Raw genomic sequence first — 15,815 nt, forward strand, 5'->3', positions numbered from 1 at the left:
ATAAAATACAATTCTGTCACACCAGAATAAAAAAATAAATAAAATAAGTGTTTCAGCAAGCTAACTGGTCAGCTACTCACCCACATTTAATGTCAAGAGACAGCGGGCTCGTATAATCTGCACTGCCCACAGCGGACTAAAAAAAAATAAAAAAATGGAAGGGCGGAGCCAACTAGTCGCTCCAAACACCATAGAAGTGTCCATATAAGTGCAAATGTATGGAAAGTGTTCCAAGAAAATTTCTTGTTTTCCATGTCAACTAATCAACTTCCAGCCGTCATTTCTGCAATGCTAGCTCGAGAATTAAACATGAATTCTGATCGGTTGCTGTGGGTGCACTTTTCTTACATAGGCCCTTTAGACCAGGGGTAGGCACACTGGCTCTCCAGCTGTGGTGACACTACAAATCCCATCATGCTTTGCATCTGGGTGTCATTCCTGTGGCTGTCAGTCTTGCAATGCCTCCTGGGGCTTGTAGTTCCACCACAGCTGGAGGGTCAGAGTGTGCCTACCCTTGGTATAGACATTTGCATGTATTCATGAAGACCCACCTATTGATCAACCCCTCAAGTCCCCTCATCAGAAAGGAGATTGTAGGAATCTTTACTTGTTCAACCTAAAAGGCCATTTTTTGTCTAAAAAAAAAAAAAAAAAAAAAAAAATACAATTACGACTCTAAAGCTTGACACTGCTGCAATATTCACAGTGAAAGCTGATGGGTCTTCTTAAAATTGCTCTGCTGTTTGAATGCATTACTAAAAGGGGAACCCCCACCCAGTAAAAGGGGAAATGTATGGATTGATAGTACCCAGCAGTCCCATGAGAAAGGTCCTCTACAATTGTTTGCGTTTCAGGCTCTTTTTATAACAAAACAAAACACCAAAACCTGCATGTTTAGTAGTGTATTTAGATGAATTGCTACCATGAACCAGTCTGACTTGGACTGAGGGCATCACACAGGCTGCTGATACGGACCTACTTCTGAAATGCCAATTGCCTGGCTGTCTGACTTCACAATTTTGAGACAGATCAGGATAGTAAAAACTCCCGATTTGGATACTTGCTCTGAGTGAGAGACTTAGCGGGCACTGAAGCCACTGAATCAGAATGACAGCCAGGAGGCCCAGCACAGGCAGCCTTCACATTACCCATTACAGTCACCTAGTGCTGAGTGGACGGAATGGTCTCTATGCCAAAGCATTAGCTGTGTTTATTTTAAAGATAATATATCAGTATATTTTTATTTTCAAACAGAGGTAAAATGTAATTTCAAATGATTCCAAAATACTTTTCAACGAGTGGCCTGTAGAACGCAATTAAGCGGTTTCTGTATGCCAATGTGTAGCCTATTCCAAATGAAACCATTAGTTCTATCATTTAGCGATCAACGGCTACTAAACTCAATGTTGGGAAGATTTTAGTTGTCGTTAAACATCGCCAATGCAGATTACGTCCTAGCTAGCCTAAAGCGGTCTGCTACAAAAACCTTAAAGGGTGATACCACTTCTGGGTTGAGTGACAAGTGTCATTTCACACTTCTTGTGGGTGCAGGGTGTCATTGGTAAACCTCCCTGGGAAGGGAGGGAGTCACCATGACACTTGTCACTCAATACATTGGTGCAGAGACCTGTACTGACATCACATTAACCATGCTCTCTACATCACAGAGAATGCCCCCCAGAGAAGAGGTAAGGAGGTCCCTGTGCATCACGCTACACGCTTAAGGGCATTTGCGAGGCTGGGGTTTGGACTTAACCTGTTGGCAGCACCCTAAAATCAGCATGCGGATAGAGAAATGGGCAACAAAGAGTTGAATCTCTCAGCAGCAAATAGATTTCATCACCTCTGTAGCACTTGCATTAAGGCATTATTCACACCTAGGCATTTTGTAGCAAGAGGAATCCCATTGATTTCCATGGCCCCTGTTCACTCCCGAAAGTTGTTTCCGTCACCAGTGAGCCTCTTTTGGGGCAGAATCACGTTTTTGACTTTGAAATGGGATTGCTTGAGAAAAATGTATAAATACATTTTTCAGGCGCTCCCATTAAAGTTTATAGGAACCACAGTTCGGTGTGAATGAAGCCTAAAGGTGACCTAGGCTGAGAAAAATATGCACATGGCCATTGCTGATCTAATAAAAATGCTATCTGCCTGGCTGTCTCTGGATCCCAAACTTCCAATCACTGCTCATGAAAAAGTATTACAAACCAGGCACGTCAGAACCCCCACTTGCATGCTTGTTCTGGGTCAGTTAGTTCTGAGCAGTGTTCTGACATTGCAGAGGCAGCAGATTTTCTGGTCACATGAAGATGGAACATTAGCTTACAATTGTTAGAATTCAGAAGTGTAAATAAAAGTCAAAATAAGAGATTAAAAAAAAAAAAAAAAGGTTTACTCCAGATCTTCCCTTTATACAGCCGGTGCTTATGTACAAAGCAATAAAATAGGGCTTTTACCTGGAAAATGCAATACCTGCCAACAATAAACACAGTTCAGACAAAATAAACTGTCTTTTAGCTGAACACAAGTAAGATTTCCCATTGGGGAGAGAGGAGCGGACCTTCACACCGAGGACCAGAACATGATGCATCTCATTTTCTTTCCTATGCATGAAGAATCTTGCTTCCTATTCTTCTCCATCACCACCACAGCCAGCTTCCTACTGGTCCAACCTCTGCGGCGTCCCAACAACCGTAAAGACATCAAGACAAATAACTGGATTGACTTTTGATGGCATAATGTGAAATCAAAATTCCCACCTGGGAAAAATATTAGCTTTCAACACTGAGACAAAAAGTGACATGAAGTCTGACATTTTCCGATTATGGTCGAGCAAAATGGCAAAGGAACACGGGCAGGGCCCGGGCACCTGGTAACTTCAAGACTGCATAGCGGCATAATCCAGGGAGGCAAGGCACTGAGAAGCCAACCTGAGAGGTAAATGAAAAGATGAAGGCGCCCATGGTTAGGTCACATCCATAAACGTTCCTGCATGGTTCAGCACCAATCTGGAACGGACTCACTGCAGATCCATAAAGTCTCTTAATATTCCTTGGCAATCCTCCCATGCCAAGAAATCTGGGGGATAATCCAAAGTGGCAAGGAAGTGCAATCTCCCTTATTCTACATGCAGGTCAACTCGACTGAAAATGTAGACTTCAGTTTTGGGTGGTCAATTCCACACCGAATCAAAGCCGCAGCTTTCTTACTGTAGAGCTTATCTGCACCGGAATGGTCAGTTCCACTCAATGACCAAGGTCAAACAATGGCGTTACACCCACTTAACCGCAAGAGCTTTGTGGGGAGGGAGGGGAAAATCACAACTAGTGCTAAGAAGACAGCAGAAGGGTGTGCCAAATCACCAACATCGAACCAGTTTTTGGTGGACTTGGGAGGGAATACAGAGTATATAAAAAAGCATCACAAAAAATACACATTTATAAAAAAACATCATGTATATACATTTGCTTTTTTTTTTTTTTTAACCGAGATATGCCCATTGGGTCTCCTCATCTGGATGTGGTCTCCTCTGTCTTCTTATTGCTACAACAAGGTTTGAACTGCTGGGCATCGATGAGGACTTCACCATATCGTCCATTGTAAATGATTCCACAGCAAACTTTTTGCCTGAAGGGATAGAAAAAGGTAAAACAAAATTAATGGGGAAAAAAAATAAAATAGGATAGGACAAGGCAATGCAGGACCTGCACGGCTACACTATATGAACACGTTTGTGGACACCCGACAAATCACACCTATGATTTTTTTTGTACTTCAATTAACAGTCCATTCAGCCAAATAGCATTTGTGAAGTCAGACACTGATGTAGGATGAGATTATGTGGCTCACAACGAACATTCCAATTCATTAAAAAGGTGTTTAGTAGGGTTCAGCTCAAGGCTCTCTAACATCAAACTGGCCAAACTATGGGGGGTATTCACGTAGGAGCCAAAGGGATCCAGCCGTAGCTTCGGCTGATCCTTCGCTCTCTCTTCGGTCACCGGAGCCCTTCGGTTCAGTCAAACCAAAGGGCTGCTGTACGGGCTATAGGCGGCCGAACGGCTCAGTCAAGCACATATGTGTCGCTCAGCCGAGCCGTAGGCATATGCTTTGGCTCGACTGAGCCGAAGCGGGGCGAACCAAAGGCCGGCCGCTCGTCCCACAAGTGACAGCTGGGTGGAGCCAGCCATGATCTCACAGCTGGCTCCGCCCAGTTGTAATGACAACTCAGCATCCCCAAATGACCTGGGGATGCTGATCTGTCATTAAACAACTGGGTCAATTTGTTATTCATTGGCCAGAATGTGCTAGAAGACTAGCAGGTGCCGGCCAATAGGAAACAGTTGTGCGGAGCTAGATTTTTATTATTTTTTTTTTTCTTTCCCCCTACTATTTTAGATTCTGCTTGGTACCACGAGCAGAACAACGTAGCCAAATGCTGCTCGGTAGCATTCAGCTATCCACTCACAGCCCCTATGTGAATAGGGGAGAACGGCAGCGAGTGAGCTGCTGGAGCGTCGGCTCAGATGATCCAGATGTTGGATCGGCATAGTCAAAGTCCTTCTGCACTTCAGCTCAGACGAACATGCAAAGCATGTTCAGCTGACCGAAGGCAGCCGACGTACGGCTGAAAACCAGCAGTACTGAGCCGGAGTGAATAGCTGAACACCGTTCGGCTCGGTTATGCACTCTGCTGCCTTCGGCAGGTTAGTGAATAACCTTGTATGTCTTTATGGAGCTGGCTTGGTGCACAGGGGTACAGTCATGCTGGAACAGAAAAGGGCCTTCCCTAAACGGTTGTCACAAGGTTTGAAGTGTACAATAGTCTGAAATGTCTCTGTATCCTGTAACCCTTCACTGGACACTCCTGAAACTCAATTTGGAGTGTGTCCACATAATTTTAGCCATATATGTAGGAGTGATGGTCAAGAGTTCACCAACCTTTGGCCATATATGGTGGTTGCACATACATACACAATGAGGGGAATTTATCAAAACTGCAGCAGACAAAATCTGGAGCAGTTGCCCATGTTAACCAATCAGCTTCTCTCTTTATTTGCTCAGTTAAGACTTAAAAATGAAAGAGAAGCCGATAGAATCTGGAGCAGCTGTGCACAGTAACTTGTCTGTCTGTTCCAGTTTTGACAAATCCCCCCTCAATGTCTTTTCACTTCAAGAAGTTGTGTTATTGAAAAAAAACACAACACTTTACTGCAAACAACTGACTCACAGCCAAGAGTCAGGACAACCTTATACAGAGAGATCTAGAATTGCAAATTCTGGTAAGAAAATTTTACAGCTTGCATCAAACTGTTGAAAACCAGGTTTATAAAAAGGAGACCTATTTAAAGACTACGTTACCTTTTCCAATAGGTTGGATCCAAAAATGAGAAGGGTGAACTCCGGCTCGGTGCGGTCCTTATGTCTGTGTCTGTGTCAGTGTCGGAGTGGTTACTGCAGGATGAGGAGTGCGTCGGTGAAGCACTGGAAGCCGTACTGTGCGCACCAGAATCTGTGGGCAAAACGGACATTTGTTATGAAAAGCTACAATCGGTTTATGGCATTCGAGCCGCCAATAAAAACTTGCTGCTAAAGTTCAAAATATTTTATGTCAATGACCGGGTTACATTCATCAAACTGGTAAAGCCAAACTCCAGCCAAAACATTGTCTTTGTTTGAATAGAGTGTGGTTAGACCCTCTGCCCGGCGTACCTTCTGGGGAGATGTGTCCTCTATTAGCCCTTGTGGTCATGGTCACAGGGACAGAAAGTGATGGCGAAAGGTCATCTGTCAAAACAGGGGATTAAAAAAAAACCCCGACAAACCCTTGTTCCATTGATAACCATCCCAGTAAGGAATTTCCTCATTTCTGGCCGTCTGACAGAACGAGAAGGGAAATCTCCCCAAACTAGACAAGAGTCACCTGTATCCTCGCTTGAATCTTTGATTCGTTTGTGTATATTGCCAGACCTGTGCAGTAACCCAGTGACACGATTTCTCTGTGCAGGAGCTTCCTGTAAAAAGACCGGTCACTGCTGCTCGGTCCTTGTGCAGGGTGACTGGTCTTGTCTCCACCCCCTCCTGTACTGTGTGACCTACTCGGGCCCCTCCCACAGCTCTGCAAAGGTGATGTGTAGCCCAGAGATGTCACTGCTACCTTTACAAGGCAATATATGGGTTTGCAAAGGCATTGGATGCACACAAAGTAGATTTATAGCCTTTGTGGCTATTGAGGAATATATTTAAATTACATTTTTTTGTATGGCCAGAGCTCAGCTTCAAGTTTTAGACTAGGGTTAGGAAGAGAGATAGGATTAAATGTTAGAAGCAGGCTAGAGTCCAGGGTCAACTTTGACAGTTAACAGCTGTATTGCAGATTTAGTTGATGACAGGTATTAGAGACAGGTAGCTAAGGGGAGCACGGGTAATAATTGGGAAGTTAGGTTTATTCTGGGTGCTCAGAGCCCAGCAGAAGCTTTAATATACCGAGGATCAGTATGACATCATTCACAAAACACACAACTTACAATGTGTTGAAAGGCTTTTCTTAATTTGGTTCCTTCTAGCAGCCAAACGTCGGATTCCTTTGGGTCTGATGCGCAGTGCTTTTAGGTTTGGTCCCCCACGAGCATCTACGACCTGTCCACAAAACAGACATGGGAAAGTGAGCATAACACAAAAAACTCCGCCATGAATCCTGGATGCCACGATCCAACTCCTGTTCATTTCCACTATAAAACTACAAGACTTCAATCATTTACAAAGACCCCCTACCTGCTACAGAGACTATTCTACCACTTGTGAGAAACTGGAAAATCTGACATTATGTGCCAAAATTAGGGATGCGCCAAACTTTTGGGCCGCCGAAATATATGATGACAAGACGTACACTGTACGTCTCCCGTCACGAAGGGGTTAAGCCAAAATAGATTGTTCCAGTTACTGTCAGGTGTGCACATGTGAACAATAAGCGCCATCAGGACAACTTACATGGTTCCAGTTCTTTTTGGAGCCGGACGGAAGTTTTTTCCACCTCTTCACCAGAAGGACACAGGCATTGCAGATATCTCCTGTGCGTCTTTCATGCAATCTGCAATCAGAACATACAAAGGAATGTTTAGAACTTATGACATGAAAGGCTTATTCAGTAAACCATCAATAATTGGTGATCAGAACTAGGGGCTCTGCTGGAGAAAAGGATTGGGGGGGGGGCACAACTAGGGTTGCCACCTGTCCCGGATTCCCCTAGACAGTCCGAGTTTTGAGTCCTCTATGTGCTGTCTCCGGGGTTCTGGCTAACCCAGACAGAGCACACACAGGACTCAAAACCCGGCGTGTCCAGATGAATCTGGTACAGGAGGCAACCCTATGTACAACTACTGCTTACTGATGGGAGGAGTTGGGAACCCCCTGACTTGCAGAACGGCAGCTTTAGGATTCCCAAACACCAGATTACAGATGAATGGGGGAACTTGCACAGCAGTAAAGCTTAGTGGACTTACGCAAAGCCAGGATAACAAGTCCTATGAGGGGATTCTTTGCCTCTTGAATACATTTTATATATAATTTGGACCATCCGGCATCCATCAGGGTGTTTAGGGGCCACACCGTTCCTGGATTCCTCATCACTACAACTCTAAGCAGGGTATACAGAGGGAGGTACAGAAGATCCTTACCCAAAACAATTGTGGAAGTCGCCTTCGTATCGTTTGCTGTCTGTGAAGCGACTGCTGGAAGATTTGGCTTTGCAGATACAGCAGCCTCTGGGGCTCCTGTAAGTCTTTGGCTTGTAAAATCCAATCATTTTTCATCTGAATGAGCACGCTGAAAAGAAGGAAGACACGTCATTAATAAATGGCAAGAGTGGGGCTACCGAATAAATTATTTCCTTTGTATTGCTGTGTCACCAGTCACTTCCTGTTAGTCTACATGTGTCACACAGCAAAGGAAGGGAAATCCAAGCAGCGACAGTTTTTGGAGCGTGGGGGGGAAGGGCTACAACCAGCGACATTTTAAATGCAGTTAGGATCCTCTTTGCAAAGGCTTCCCCTCACTTCCTGTAAAGGTGGCAGGTGACACAAAAAAACAGGAAGTGAGCAAAATCTCCTCCAAAGGAAAAAATGGCATTTACAACCTGAGCAAGGTACTAATCCAGGGGTGGGCAACTTCAGCCCTCCAGCTGTTGTGAAACTACAAATCCCATGAGGCATTGCAATACTGACAGTTACAGGGATGGCTCCCAGAAGCATGATGGGATTTGTAGTTAAAGGAGGGCTGGAGTTGCCCACTCTGTTCCAAGCAGGGAAGAGCGAAGAGTTAAAGGTCAAGCAATGGGCTGCAGTTAAACCTGCATTCCAGATGAAACAAAATCAATGCACCTCCGTTTTCAATGTTTTTATTTTTTAGGCTTGCACAATAAATACCTCAATCTGCCCTGGTTTCAGTCTCAGTTCTGTAAAACTCAGATTGGGAGAGAGAGAAGCAGCACAAGGAGCATGCCGATATGAGGGGAGAGCAGACAGAAAGATGAGCTCATCAGTCTGCTGCTTCTCTTTTCAGTCACAGGCTGGGGGGATGGACAAGACCTGCAAGTGTTCCTGAGCTGCAGCAGAGACAAATCAGGACTACCCCCCTGCCAGACAGGACTGTGCTGTGTGGCAGAGCCATATCAATCTCAGAACTGGATGGACAGAAATAGAAAATTGTTTGAACTATAAAACCGCTCCCTTATATACATTTCATCTGTTTGATGGGGTTCAGCTTCAAACTCTAAGCAACTGAAACATCAGTTGTGGGCAGACTGACTTACCCATGGTATCATTTTAATACTTTAGATTTTTGGGGAGGAGAAACAAAGTCAGTACATTAGAAGTGGATGAGTTGCGGCTATAGGTGACTAGGTCGGGACATTCTGATTGGCTGAGCTGCTTCAGCCTCTCCCATATACAATCATTCACACGATGCTCCTGGCACTTGTTATAAAACATCACACAATGAAAACATTAAGCCACAAAAGCTGTTCAGACTCTGGATGGCATCATAAGAGCAGATCAAAGCCTCGCTCATCGTACAAAACATCCTCCATGGATCAAAGAGACGCCAACAAGCTGCCTGAGCAGTAAAGAGTACCTGTCTCCTACATAAAATGGACCTCACTGGGCTTGTGTGCTGGGGATTAGGGACAGACTGGGGAAGTGTACACCTCTGCAAGGTTTTTATCTCTCTTTGGACCGGTTATTATTCCAAGTTCACTTCCTGTCCCAGTGACCACACTGGAATGGCCCTCTGCGTCCTGGGGGAATCTATCAAAACTGGAGCAGATATGCACTGCGACCAATCGGCACCTCTGTCTCATTTTCAAATCTTACCTGAGCAAACTGAAGAGAGAAGCTGATTTTTTTTTATCTTGGGCAACTGCTCCAGATTCCGTCTGCTCCAGTTTTAATCAATTCCCCCCACTAAGTATAGAACATGATGACACAGGACCTAGACCGCTACTGCAGAGGGGGAGCCAAGCAGAAGGGACCTGTCCCAGAACATGGCGGCTCAGAGGATCAGGCAAGAATATATATCTTTTTTTCTTTTTAACCAATACACAAAAAAAAAAAAAAGCAGTTAACCTTTCCAGTGCATGGCTAGCCCCAACTGCAAGGGTTAATAGAGTGTGTGCCCCGGAGTTCTGCTTTAACAGTTACTTGGCACCTACATTTAAATGGCTGGGTGGTATATTGTATACCATGAGATTCTAGAGAATAGACAGTTCCTTTAGAGCAGACCTCCATGTACTGAAAGTGCGGCCCTTAGTACAAATCCCTGCTATAGTGTTTGAAGAAAAAAAACAAAAAGTTCAATGTAAATTACCCCCCCCCCCCCCCAAAAAAAACCGCCAAACACAATTTAAAAAATTTGCCTCTTCAGTGTTAAATAAGGAAAACAAAAAAAGGGAAAAGAAAAAAAAAAAGTAATGGTGGGATAGGGATTGAGCTTAGTTTTGGGGGGAGGGGAGGAATCTATCATGTAATACAATTTTGGAGCATCAGCTGGGGTTGACATTCTACCAAAGCTGGCAAGTCAGCAGCTCTGCTCCTCCCACAAATGTGAGCCATGTTCCTGGGTTCCAGTAGCCCCCCCTGCTGCTTCCGCCTTAGGACCACCACATTAGCACTTCACTGATTTGACTCATTGCTCGGAGATGTTCTCCAGGCAAAACTGACAATGACCCGGCTACCAACATTATTATCCAGCACATAGAGAGAAGACCCCCCCCTTCCTTCCCTGTACCCACAGCCTATCCCCAGGCCCAAGCAATGCTGTTTGGGGGCACTGGGCATGCCTGGGGCTTTGAGTGTTTGAGTAGGAGGGATCCTTCTAAAATCTGCATCTCTGATCATTCGCTGTGTTCCAAGATAAGGATTCAGGTCTGACAAACTCTCCTCATTGATCGTTTTCAAAAAACAAACAAAGTAACAAAGTAACATTTGGCAAAGACTGAAAACAAAACATCTTCTCAAAATTCAATCACCACAAATCAAACAAATGTATTTATAAAAAATTAAACACGCATTTCTTCAACATCAGAAGAAAACAAAAAGGGTCTACAGAACTATTTTCTTGAACCTTGAGCTTGTTTTCAATAAAGAGAACCTGTCACAGGCACGTTTTACATCAAAGGCCATTGTTCCTAAGCCCTCATTCACACACAACGCAAGCAAAATTGTATATTGCGTATATACGAGCATCTATGCGTGCACTGTATGCAATCCCAGAATGCATCACTTGTAATGGAATTTTTAATGTGCCGTACGCATGTAATTACGCAGAAATACACTGCCCGGACGCAGTGTATCCGCAGTTCCATTTTTTTGTGCATATATACGCTACGTGTATATATGCTCGGCTGTGTGTATGGAGCCATTTATTTGCATATGGTACAATACACACATATGCGTGGCAGTGTGAATGAGGCCTAAAGATGGTCACACACACACACGAGTAGATTTTTGTACAAATTGTCATGTGAAAAATCTCGTCAAGATATTTGATAATGCCATCAGAGACTTGATGAATGTTGTTCAAAATAGTGTTTGATTTTACCATTCGATGGAATTAATTAGAGCTGCAGCTAACGATTATTTTCAAAATCGATTAGTTAGCCGATTATTAAGTTCGATTAATCGGTTAATCGGATAAACAATCAAATACATTTTTAAAAAATGGCTCCAGTGATGGACTACTAGTTTGTATTGACAGGAGCAAGCTTTGAGCGGTGGAAGTAAAAAAGAAAAAAAAAGTGTGGTGTGCAATATAGTGAAATGGAAAGTGTAAAATTATACAGCAGTTTATCCGATTAATCGAACTTAATAATCGGCTAACTAATCGATTTTGAAAATAATCGTTAGCTGCAGCTCTAAATGAGACCCATTAAAGCAGGACTGGACCAATCCCAGGAGCCGGGCAGCCAATGAGCCCTAAAAATTACAGCTGGTGCCTAACTTCGGAAGTTATGGAGGTCTCTACAAAGTTCTCAATGGCGCTGGTCCTAAAACAAATCCTGATGGCTCCTGGATTGGACTATCTGGCTCCTACATGTCCATATTAAAAAGTGTCCACCCCTGCATTAAAGTGACACTAAATTCAAGAGGTAAATCTTTAAAAAAAAGCATTCAAGTCCCATAACTAGCAAAAATGGGGGGGAATTTATCAAAACTGGCACAGTTGCCCAGGGCAACCAATCAGCTTCTCTCTTCAGTTTACTGGGAGGTAAGATTTGAAAATGAGACAGAAGCTGATTGGTTGCTGTGCACAGCTGCTCCAGATTTTTATAGATTCCCCTCAATTTATCTTATTTGTGTATCATTCAGCTGTAGATCCTCAAATCATCTCTGAATTGGTGCTAACAGTCCTTCCTTCTGGAGAGTGGCTACTTTTGTTCCCCATGGTCACTGTGTGTGTTGTAAAGTAGCCACCGCTCCAAGCTCGCTCCCGTGATGGACTATAATCTCAATACAAATTAATGAATTAAACAGCTTGGATCTACAGCCAAGCGATACACAAATAAGATACATTTTTATTAATAGTTAAAAAGGTACTTGAATGCATTTTTAAGATTCAACTCGTGCGTTTAGTGTCACTTTGGGCCTATCCATGTCCTTGGGAACACACGCATATTTGTGTATGAAAGCAGCTTATTTAATTTAAATGGGCTGACAGCGACAACCACTCCTTTCGCACACAAACTCCAAAACTCTGGCCATGTTTGAGAAAAAGGACATGGAGCTTACAAAAAAAAAAAAAAAGGGGACAGCGCTGATTTGAAGGTCGGTCAGTATTTTGGGGTTCTGCACACTCATTACAAGCTCAGTTTGACTTGTTCAGCTTTGCAACAGGTTTAGCTTGCATAAAATGTCATTTCATGCAAAGCTCACAGAGGACAGGTTCTCTTTAATCTGTGTGATTATCTGCTCATAGACTAGAGAGGCTCTGGGAGAATGGGGAGAGGGGACCCCAAATGTGATGGGGGTGACCACAGGGGGTCAGCTGGTAACGGCTATTTAAAAGAGCTGACAAGCAATGTGATGATGCTGCACTGACTGTCTGCGGCTCCCTCCTGAGCAGTCAGCGTGTCTTTGTTATGCCTACGTGCGGAATCCCCAGCCAGCCACACTGGCCACCCACTGATCTGCCTTCTCACCTCCCCCAACATACCACCCTACACCATCAGATCCCCCCCACCAAATATCACCCGACACCCCACCCCCGATCATCACCGAGAAAATGAGGGTGTCACTGGGATCCCGATCACAATGCAGCACGTGCTGACAGCACTTTATACCGATCGGTACACGACAAACAACGACGTGCGGTAAACACTCTGCTACAAAGTTACAGCCGATCCCCGAACTCATCGTGACTTGGTGGCATCGGCTGATCGGAGGGGGTGTCTGGCCCCCCAGAGGATGGGGCATCTGTACCCACATTCTTACCCCCCCCCTCTACAACATGCACAATGAAACCATTAGAAGTTGCACGATCAGAGAAGGATGGCAGATCCAGAGAGCAATCAGGGGGCAGACTGCAGATACCGGGGTGTTCAATGCACCCCAATATTGTGACAATCCTCATTCGAGCTGCACTCTGTTATCCATCAGTCACTGGAGAAGCTGCAATCTTCTATCAGATAAGGGTGACATCTGCCAACTGCAATCGGGGGCAAAGAGGCAGCCAGCAGACTTCTGGGGGTTCACAGACCCCAAGATTGCTACACACCTCCTCCAACAAGCCCCTTGAGCTATAACAGCCACTCTAAAAGTTGCAATCATGCTCAGATGATGATGGGATCCATTGCAATGGGGGTGCAGCCTGTATATATTGGGGTGCGCGGAAGCACACCCACACACCCCGTCTCCAACCAGCAGCTTTGCACAGCGTGCAGCAGACGTGCCATGGTGCAGAGAAGGCAGCCTGTGCCATAGAGACATGAGGCCCGAGCTGTGACACTGAACAATGGAGGAACGTGCAGTGCACACGGGCAGCGCTGACACATGGCACTGGCAATGCATGGGACCAGCCGGGCTCCCCCGGTCCAGCCCCGGGCACTTCCTAAAAGTTGTCCCTAGAGCTACACACCGCCGATCTGACCACACACGGGGCTGCCAAGTGTCCGGCCAGCACTCATCAACGTATCACCAGCGATCGGCCAGTCCAGAACAGGTCAAGCAATGATCACATCCCCCTGCAAATCCCGGGGTGCCATGCCCGGCTCAGCCCCCGGTCCGCCCAGCCTCTTACCTGAACTTGTCTCCGGTGTCCTGTCCACAGGGGGGTTGTTGATAACAAATCCCCCAAAACTCTCTCGGGCCACCTCTACAGAGAACGTCTACACTGCGCACGCGCGGTTCCCACGCTCTTATTCTCTTCAATCGAGCTCATTTGCATGGCTCCCGTGACGTCACCTTCCCGCTTCTCCATTGTCCTTTTAAGGGAGCTGGCCAGGGCGGGAAAAGGGGAGAGACGAGGTGGGCGGGGTCTTGTCATAGCTTAGTGTGGAGAGGGCGGGTCCAGCCGTGGAAAAGTCACAACAAAGGCCGTGGTTGGTCCGGGCTGTACAGTAGTAGTGTGTGGATGTCCATTGAGAGAATGAGTCATTGCTGGCAGGGTGGTCTGCAGGATGCGGGATCATGGTGGAAGTAGGATTAGCTGCCCTGCTAAGTATAATCATAATAAGGAAGACACATTAAAGTGAATCCACCCATGAAACATTTTATTCTCGTTTTGGATGGAGTGGGGAAGGGTTACAACCCCCATCTGGTTTTAATTGCTGCAAAGCAAAACATGGGACAGCAAATGGAGAGCGCTCTACACCAATCTGTATGTAGAGGTGAAGTCTTATAAAGAAATGGATGGATCCACGGTTCTCTATTCATAAATGCTTTCATTGAGTGTTCCAATTATAGCCAATGATTGTGACTGCAACAATGTAATACAGCCTCTTTTAAGTGGGAGCCATTCATTCATCCATCCATTGATACATCCATCCATCTGTCCATTCTTTAATCCACTCATCTGTCCATTCTTCAATCCACTCACCCATCCATCCACTCATCTCTCAGCTCATCTGTCCATCCTTTCATCTATTAATTCATCCATCTATTAATTCATCCATCCATTTGTCCATCCAATCATCTCTCCATTTGTAGAATACCCGACAAGAGCGAGCAGCTCATTGGCTGCTGGCCCATATCATAAGAAAATTTGCCTACGATCAGCTGATTGAGGGATGTCGACCAAAAGGATGCCCACCAAAAGGATGCCGCCAGCGGCACACACTGTGCATATTTCGGCCGGTTCCTCAAAAACCATCCAAAATTCGCACAGTGCATTGGCACCTTGAAGGTGCCTTTGTATACCTACCAACTCTGAGATTGGAAAGAGGGAAACATTTTAGAGCAAAGTATGTAGGCAAAGGACATGCCCCACGCCATGGGACCATGAAGAACTAGCATGCAGAAAATGATTGGTTACATCCACAAGTGCCCCCTCCCCTTTACTTTTTCTTTATACCGGATTTACAAAATAATAAATGCAATCATTCATAAGTTAGATGAAAAGTTTGGTGCAGAATAAAGCTGGATATACGCGCTTCTATTATCTTCATTCAACCTGAGGGCTGAACGAAGATGATAAAACAGTTTCCTTGTTCAATGCTTACGGGCGTCAGTCGATGAATCCCCGCTGTTTCTATTGTATGCTAACAGTGGCTGCCGGCAGATTACCCAAATGGAGCTAGCAGCTAGAATTTTCCAACCTGCTCATTCAATCACCTGACCAAGGTATGCCAGGCAGAATGGTGCCGACCGCTAGGGTTGCCACCTTTTCTTCAAGCGAAACCTGAACACACTCTAGTGTCGCGCTGACATTTTTTGGGAGAATAAGTCGTAGATAAAACCCGAACTGTCCGGGTGAATCCTGGACAGGTGGCAACCCTACCGACCGCGGCTCCCACTGTATGAGTCAGGAACTGGCTGACATCAGTACCGTGTATACCCAACTTAACACTTTTGTCATACAGGTATATACATTAGATCACAAAGAGGGACAACGAAGAGGGACAGAGGGATTTGCCTCCAAAAGAGGGACAGTCCCTCCAAATCAGGGATAGTTGGGAGCTGTCTTTGTTGCCATGTTACAATAAGGGGAAGTTCCACTTTATTGTATTGTAATGGTCACACTGATCTTATCATATGTCATTGTAGAAGAGTTCTTGTTTTATACAATGTACATATTACAACCCGTCAAACATTCCACATTTCCAATCA

At 45.0% G+C, this 15,815-nt stretch overlaps 1 protein-coding gene across 2 annotated transcripts; it reads right to left on the reverse strand.

Annotated features, from left to right (window-relative positions):
• Positions 1-3,499: 3,499 nt before the first annotated feature.
• On the reverse strand, positions 3,500-7,804 carry FAM60A (family with sequence similarity 60 member A). Of its 2 annotated transcripts, XM_018570483.1 has the most exons (6): positions 7,677-7,804; positions 6,991-7,090; positions 6,524-6,639; positions 6,088-6,095; positions 5,362-5,512; positions 3,500-3,627 (listed from the first exon to the last, which is right to left on the reverse strand). In XM_018570483.1, the coding sequence occupies exons 1-6, from the start codon at positions 7,802-7,804 to the stop codon at positions 3,510-3,512; spliced, it is 621 nt and encodes a 206-aa protein (XP_018425985.1). In that variant the 3' UTR covers positions 3,500-3,509. The 2 variants fall into 2 exon arrangements, with proteins under 2 accessions (XP_018425985.1, XP_018425978.1); XM_018570476.1 differs by lacking the exon at positions 6,088-6,095 and having other exon boundaries at positions 6,528-6,639.
• Between the last annotated feature and the right edge of the window lie 8,011 nt (positions 7,805-15,815).

This window comes from Nanorana parkeri, unplaced genomic scaffold (genome assembly GCF_000935625.1).
Source record: "Nanorana parkeri isolate BGI_ZX_2015 unplaced genomic scaffold, ASM93562v1 scaffold38, whole genome shotgun sequence".
NCBI classification, from domain to species: domain Eukaryota; kingdom Metazoa; phylum Chordata; class Amphibia; order Anura; family Dicroglossidae; genus Nanorana; species Nanorana parkeri.

Excerpts from the sequence above, each read along its gene's own strand:
- FAM60A (XM_018570483.1), bottom strand. The coding sequence starts at position 7,804 with ATGATTGGATTTTACAAGCCAAAGACTTACAGGAGCCCCAGAGGCTGC. Across the intron at positions 6,640-6,990 it reads CCAAAAAGAACTGGAACCAT|GTCGTAGATGCTCGTGGGGG; the intron begins GTAAGTTGTCCT and ends TTTTGTGGACAG. Across the intron at positions 3,628-5,361 it reads GATCCAACCTATTGGAAAAG|GCAAAAAGTTTGCTGTGGAA; the intron begins GTAACGTAGTCT and ends CTATCCCTTCAG.